The following is a 7,280-nucleotide window of genomic DNA, read 5'->3' as shown; positions in this document are numbered from 1 at the left end:
GTAACACATGGTGTTGCCACGAGTTATAATCTACTTGAAGGCAAGGGGTTATCTACTTTATGAGCCGAAGGAGGAAGGTATTCTTTTAGGTAGAAGGACGACAGGTAGAATTCGGAACTGGTCAACTCATAAGAGACTAGAAACCGCTGGAAGCCGCCAGCCCGGGCGACACTGCAGGCTGCGCTGGGCGGGTGCGTTTAGGTTGGGCGCCGGGAGCCAGGTGAGGCGAATCACGTGACTCAAGGGGCGGAAGGAGGCAGAGGAGAGGGAAAAAGCGGCGTTTGGCTCGGCACCATCTTTCCAGAAAGGCGGGCGGAGCCGGAAACCAAACATCTTCGGAGAGACTCGGGGCGGGACAGACGGTAGCGAACTGGCTCCCAGGGCCCAGGCCTTCTGCTGAGTTGGTTTTTTGGTTGTTGGTCTCAGCGGCCAGGCCCTCCGCGGTCGGGCTGAGACGTGCGGAGCAATGGCGACTTTTGTGAGCGAGCTGGAAGCGGCCAAGAAGAACTTGAGCGAGGCCCTGGGGGACAACGTCAAACAGTAAGAGCTGCCCGAGCGCGGCCTCCGGGTCTCCTCCCGGGTCCTCTCCTGGCTTCGGGCGGCCGAGACGCCCCCCGGCGCCCCGAGGCCTGTGCAGCTTGGCGTCCCGGCCGGTGGGGCCTCCGGGCTTCTGGAGCCGGGGCCGGGCAGGCGACGCAGACTCACCCCGCCGAAGGGGCCAGGCCTTCCTGGTGCCCTCTGGGACCCCGGCGGCGCCTTCGCCCGGGGCTCGCTGCCCTGGGCGGGGCGGGAGAAGCGTGCTTCACGCCGAAAGGCTTGCTGAGCCGCTAAGCGTCCGGCGCCGGGCTGCCGGACCCACGAGGCCGGCGGGGCCCAGTGACCGGGAGCCCAAGGCGCCCAGGCCGGCGCGGGCAGCGCGCAGGGCGGCCAGCCCCAGGGGGACGTCCTGGAGGCGAAGGGGTGAGGCAGGCTTTGAAGGGCGGGACAGCAGTTCCCACCGGCCGGGGAAGGTGCGAGGTGCACAGCGAATACATTAATTGAGCTCAGGTAGTATACTAGGCACTGTGTGCAAGGAGCAGTGACAGCACTCTCGGAAGGCAGAAAGACTCTGGAGTAAAATAAGTCATGAACGTTGCCGAAATAATAGTGGGATAGCTCACGTTTATTAAACACCTTTTAAACATTATAAATGTATTACCTAATTTTCAGAACAGAGATGTGAAGTTGGTACAATTATTCCCATTTGACACAGCCAGGATTGAAACCCACGCTTTCTCATTTCTGATGCTCTCACAGGGGTTCCACAGGGCTCCAGAGGCGCCCAGTCAATCCATCACCCAAGGCATAGCGGAGGACCCAGTACGAAATCGGGTCAGATGCTGAATGGCCCAGTGTGAAAGCAATGTTTAGCCAAGGCCGAGACTCACAAGGATGAGTTTGAAATTTTTCGAAACACTGTTATCGCAATTTTAGTTTTCAAAATTTTAGGAAGTAAGTTTTAAGTGCTTAAAATCATAACATCTGTGTTTTTGCTGCTGGATGCCTTTTGCGGGGTTCTCGGCATTTGGAATACTAAATAGATGCTCATTTTCACATGAGGCTGGTGGGGAAGCAAGGTGTTTGGGGAATACTTTTTCTCCAAAGATTTCTTTTTTTCATATTCTTTCTTTGCTTTGTATTTTTTATTATGACTAGATTGAAGTTGCTTAGTTTGGATGTCATGCGTGAGTGAGTTTTGGAGTTTTTTCTTGGGAGATTTCAGGGTGGTGTGACATTCTGCTCTTCATCCTAACGAGATATGCAGAATTCCACCTAGGATAGTCATGGCCTAGGTGGAATAAATAAACACTAAATACAATTCTTAAAGGTTGTGTTAATATTACACACGCTAACAAATCAAGCTTCTACAAAGACTAGTATTAAAGTCTAATCTGTTATTCTCTCATAATTTTTTAGTTTTTTGTAAACATTTATTAACTCCCAAAGGATATAATGTTCTGCCCGAAGAGTCCTGGTGGCGCAGTGGTTAAGAGCTCGGCCGCTAACCAAAAGGTCTGCAGTTCGAGTCCACCAGCAGCTCCTTGGAAACCTTATGGAGTAGTTCTGCTCTGTCCTATGGGGTTGCTACGAGTCGGAATTGACTCGATGGCAATGGGATAAAGTTATCTTTTAATATTCTTGTTTCCAGTCTGTTTCCTTTCTTGTTTAATTAATTAAAAATTGTTATTTCAATATGTAAAATTGACAACTTTTACCTTTCTTAATTACTATAGCTTTGTATTTTTGTCATACTGACAGAATATCCTGTTTTAAGCACGAATAGGTGTTTTTCACTCTGTTACATCTAGAATACTTACCAAATATTTGGAAGGTGAGTACTTACTACTACAGTAAATCTGAAGGATGTAGCTTGTGTGTGTGATTGACTTTAACCCTGATTAGATTCAGTGGTGACCTCTGTGATCCCCCGCTCATCAGTCACATGCAGGTTTAGAGATGCCGCTGATGTTGCAGTTGGCCGCTCTGCAGTCATTAAGAGCAAAGCTGACTAGCAGGTGTTGGTCAGGTACCAGAGGTGACGCTGAATTTGGTGCATCTGTAACGTGAATCCCTCTGGACAGTGCTATCAAACTAGGCCTTTGTGTCAGGAGCAGTTAATGGTACAGTAGTGTTCTGGGTTCCATTCTCTCGTCGATTTTTTTTCTCCTTTCTATTAAAAGTGCCTCTTGTTTGAACAACTGCTATACAGTTTCTCACATTTTCCTTCAAGAGTAACATTGGTTTATATAGCCTGACCATCTAAATGTGGTCCTTAGGGCTAGGTGCAATACATAAGGCCTGTCAGGAGCCAGGATGTGAGTTGTGTGTTATTTATCCAGTGGTCCCAATGTCCTTTATGCCTGACTGTGACACTTCGGATGCCTGTGTCAGCTTCCGGAAAGACAGGCTTTGCTAGCTAACTTACTTTGTACATAGCACCCAGCAAAGGTACTAAATAATTTTCTCATGACTTGATCATATCTTCAATGCTTCCTGGATGTAGTATGACCCACTTACACTCCTCTGCCGTTAGCCTCATCTTCATAGGTAGACCAGCTCCATCTGGTATTGTTGAGGAAAATAGCCATTTGTTTGTGGGTATACAGCACTTTAACACAGGGACCAGGATTGGGGAGCAAGTCTTCCAACTCCTGTTAGGCAGTGTTGGCCGTTGGGCTGTTTCCTCCAGAAGGTTTGCTGTTGGAGAAAATAGTAGCATTATGTTGGCAGGACTTCCTGATAGAAACTTGTCAGAATTCTAGACGCTCACACATTCCAAATATGGCTATATATCTTTCTTATAAAATGGTGATACAGACCAAAAAAAACAAACCAAACCCGTTGCCCTCGAGTTGATTCCAACTCATGGTAACCCTACAGGACAGAGTAGAACTGCCCCATAGGGATTCCAAGGAGCAGCTGGTGGATTTGAACTCCAATCTTTTGGTTAGCAGCCAAGCTCTTAACCACTGTGCAACCAGGGCTCCAACAACAACACAGGGCTTTTAAATAATGAATTTTTCTCTCCTGTTCCTATTCCCTTTTGTCATACAGAATGAAGTGGGAAAACACCTTTGCTTTTTGTGACACTATTTTATTTTATTCCAGAATTGTTCTTGTTCTTAAAAACACAGAAGTGTCCACTGTAGTGGAAGTTATCATGGCCTGATGAGTGTGTGAATATCAGGTGGGAAGCTAAACACACTTCGCTGTTGAGTGAAATCAGCCTGAAAGATGGCAGTGCCGTGGGCCTTGAATCACTTTGAAACTCCATAAAGCTGTGGAGTTTCTTCCTAAAAAAAATGCACATGAAACCACAGTTCTGCATACGGTTAGCATACATGCATACATAGCCAGTTTTGTCCATCCATACGTGCACACACAGCCGGTTACATCCACGTGTGCATGCAAAGGTGACTTGAAGCTAATCCGTGTATGTAGAGGAGAAGCCTTGCCCTGGGTACTAAAAAGCAACAAAAACCCGTTGCCTTCAGACATGGTGACTCCATGTGTGTCAGAGTAGAACTGTGCCCTGTAGGGTTTTCAATGGCTAGTTTTTTTCGGAAGTAGATTGCCAGGCCTTTCTTCCAGGATGCCTCTGGGTGGACTTAAGCCTCCAGCCTTGCAGTCAGCAGCTGGGCGCATTACCCATTTGCACCACCCAGGGATGCTGTGGGTATAAGATGGTGATAAGTAGATAATAAATATACATAGAAAATAAATAACAAATAGAAGATCTCAGTTAGAAATCTGCATTTTTTTTCCCCCGTCAGGAACTCACTTGAGCATTAAAAGGTGACCTTGAATTGAAAGTGATTTAAGAGATCTACTGAGTTAATTCTGTTCCATAAGGGAGCAGCTTAAACACCAAAAGAAAAGGGCCGTGGATGTGAAAAATCATGTATGTTACTCCTTTTTCTAATGTCGAAGTATAAAAGGTTGGGTCTTTTTTTTTTTTTTTTTTCCTACCAGATAACTAGTAATTTTTATTATTAGTGGTTGGTTTTCCTTTAAAAACTACTAAGTTTCTCATATCCAGGAGTATATTCTTTGTGGTGAGGTATTTAGAAACCCATTACTTCAACCATTTAGATTAAAATTTGAGTTCATTGTAAGGGAAAGACATCACCCAGAATCAGTATTAATTACCACACCCACCCCACAAAACATATTCACATTTTAAAATATAAATCTTAAATGCTGGATTCTAGAGAGTAGGCCTTTAGAAAGTTGACAGTGAGGACTGCAAGGTACAGCTGTGGGTTTTGGCTGATTGAACCATGAGTCCGACTGTGTGGCTGACTAAGGCCTCTTTGAGGGAGGACTTTCCTTCCTGTTTTTTCTCTTGGTATTCTAATGTCCTTGTGGCGCAGCGGTTAAGAACTCTGCTGCTAACCAAAAGGTCAGCAGTTTGAACCCACCAGCTGCTCCTTGGAAACCCTATGAGGCAGTTTTACTCATGATGGCAATGGTTTGGTTTCGGTTTAGAGTAGGAGACCCTCAAACCAAAAAAACCAAACCCAGAGTCCCTGGGTGGTGCTAAATGGTTAACACCCTTGGCTGTTTACCGAAAGGTTGGAGGTTTGAGTCCACCCAGAGGCACCTTGGAAGAAAGGATTGGAGATGTGCTTCAGAAAAATCAGCCACTGAGAGCCCTCTGGAGTACAGTTTTGCTTTGACACATGGGGACATTATGAGTTGAAATTGACTCGATAGGAAAAAGGTAAAAGATATGGTATAACAAAAACCAAAAAACCCCATGCCTTCGAGTTGATCCCGACTCAGCGACCCTGCAGGACAGAGTAGATTTGCCCCACAGGGTTTCCAAGGATTGCCTGGTGGATTCAAACTGCCTACCTTTTGGTTAGCAGCCATAGCTCTTAACTGCTACTAAAAGCCCAAAACCCTTTGCCGTCGAGCCAGTTCCGACTCATAGTGACCCTGTAGGACAGAGTAGAACTGCCCCACAGGGTTTCCAAGGAGCGCCTAGGGGATTCGAACTGCCGAGCTTTTGGTTAGCCGTGGAACTCTTAACCACTACGCCACCAGGGTTTCCTGTGGTGCGGGGAATGCCAAATTCCTTCCTTGGGAGTTTGAGCAGGTGAGGGGCGCTTGGGAAAGACGTAGAACGTGTGGCGGTTAATGCTTCTGTCCCTGCAGGTACTGGGCCAACTTAAAGTTATGGTTCAAGCAGAAGATCAGCAAAGAAGAGTTCGACCTGGAGGCTCACAGGCTTCTCACACAGGATAATGGTAAATAATTACCTGGGACTGACTTTACTGTTCGGAAGTTTCCCAAGTTTGCAAGAAGTTAGTCTTTTCACTTTAAAAAAAATTAAAGTTTTGACTTTAGTGCTGTAGTAAGGTCACCTTAAGAGTGAGAATATCTTAAGGGTAAAGAATGTCGGAGTAGAGAACATCCAAACCCTTACAAGCTAGAGTAAAGTGATGGTTTCTTTACATTGTGAATATTTTGTATTTGACATGTGATGCTCTTCCCTTTTGCAGTCCATTCCCACAATGATTTCCTCCTGGCCATTCTGACGCGTTGTCAGATTTTGGTTTCTACACCAGGTAAGGCAGTGGACGTACTTCCTGTGTGTGTCAGGCGGCAAAGCCACGGGGTACGGGGCCTTAGCCTCCTTTAACAGACACGTCTGCCAATGAAACGTTCCCTGAACTGCTTAGAGGAAAAATCTTATTTAAAAAAAAAAAAATTTTTTTTTTTTTTACGTAGGTACAACATCTTTTACAGAGTCTTTTAGAGCAGGTGATTTCCCTGTACTTACATGGACTTTTGGTCTTTACTCCCCGGACACCTGGATTTTAGTTTACTGAAATAAATAGGGAGGGAGAAAAATGGGAGGTCAGGACGAAGAAGCTGAAGGGGAATGAAGAGAGGGAAGGTTGTGTTGGGAGAAAGTACTCGATGGATTTAGGGGAGATGGGATACGTGGGAGAGGAAGCCACATCTGTGCTAGAAACCTGGACTTCTCACTTGTATTCTTAAGTAAGCTGTTAGCATGTGAAAGGTTCGCGTTTCATACTGCTGATGGCCAAGTGTGCAGCACGCCATGTGTGTTTGGCAGGTATCGGTGGAGAAGAAGAGGTAGGAGATAGCAACACTTAGCTGTCACTTGAACCTAGAAAGGTACAAATAGGAACACTGGCCCTTGACCCCTAAGTTCTTGGAGTCTAAGTGGCAGATTAAATTACCAGTCACCTCTTTAGTCTGTTAGTCGACAAATAACTTATTAAAAACTTGCCTCATATAAGATTCATTGTGGGCTCTTGTTAAAGGCTTGGATTCATAGGTCCTTCCTGCTGTGGATTAAATTGGAAATTTTTTTTTTTAAAGGCCAAGGGTGATCCTATGATCATTTATCAAAAGCCCATGTTTTGCCTGGAAATGACTGGTATTTTGTATCATCCTTCTCTGCTAACCTCTGCTCCGTAATGAAGAACACTCCTAAAGCCTAATCCCTCCACCCTGAGAGCAGTGGTCCTCAGTGTCAACAGTGAGCACTTGTTTCTGGACGCAGGTGTTAGAGGATCGAGGCTGCTTCCCTTAACCACTGTTCATTCTCTCACTATGCTGTGTTTTTGATGTTCTGTTTATTAAAATGTCTTTTAGTTATACCTTTTTTATGCCTAAAGTTAGATCACAGGGAGGATCCACTTTGTAGTATAAAATTTAATTTGATCAGAAAGCCAACATTTTGAGGATTAAGTCTTTTTAGG

At 45.5% G+C, this 7,280-nt stretch overlaps 1 protein-coding gene across 1 annotated transcript in view; it reads left to right on the top strand.

The window, feature by feature from the left end:
• The first annotated feature begins 301 nt into the window (after positions 1-301).
• TADA1 (transcriptional adaptor 1) overlaps positions 302-7,280 on the top strand; it is a 30,603-nt gene continuing 23,624 nt past the window's right edge. The window contains exons 1-3 of the mRNA XM_049881135.1: positions 302-540; positions 5,701-5,792; positions 6,048-6,113. Of these exons, the coding sequence (XP_049737092.1) occupies positions 467-540; positions 5,701-5,792; positions 6,048-6,113 (232 nt within the window). The 5' untranslated portion in view covers positions 302-466. The remainder of the gene's footprint in view (positions 541-5,700; positions 5,793-6,047; positions 6,114-7,280) is intronic.

This window comes from Elephas maximus, chromosome 3 (genome assembly GCF_024166365.1).
Source record: "Elephas maximus indicus isolate mEleMax1 chromosome 3, mEleMax1 primary haplotype, whole genome shotgun sequence".
Taxonomy (NCBI): domain Eukaryota; kingdom Metazoa; phylum Chordata; class Mammalia; order Proboscidea; family Elephantidae; genus Elephas; species Elephas maximus.
Note: the sequence above shows the minus strand (reverse complement) of the source record. Positions and strands in the feature narration are given on the sequence as shown.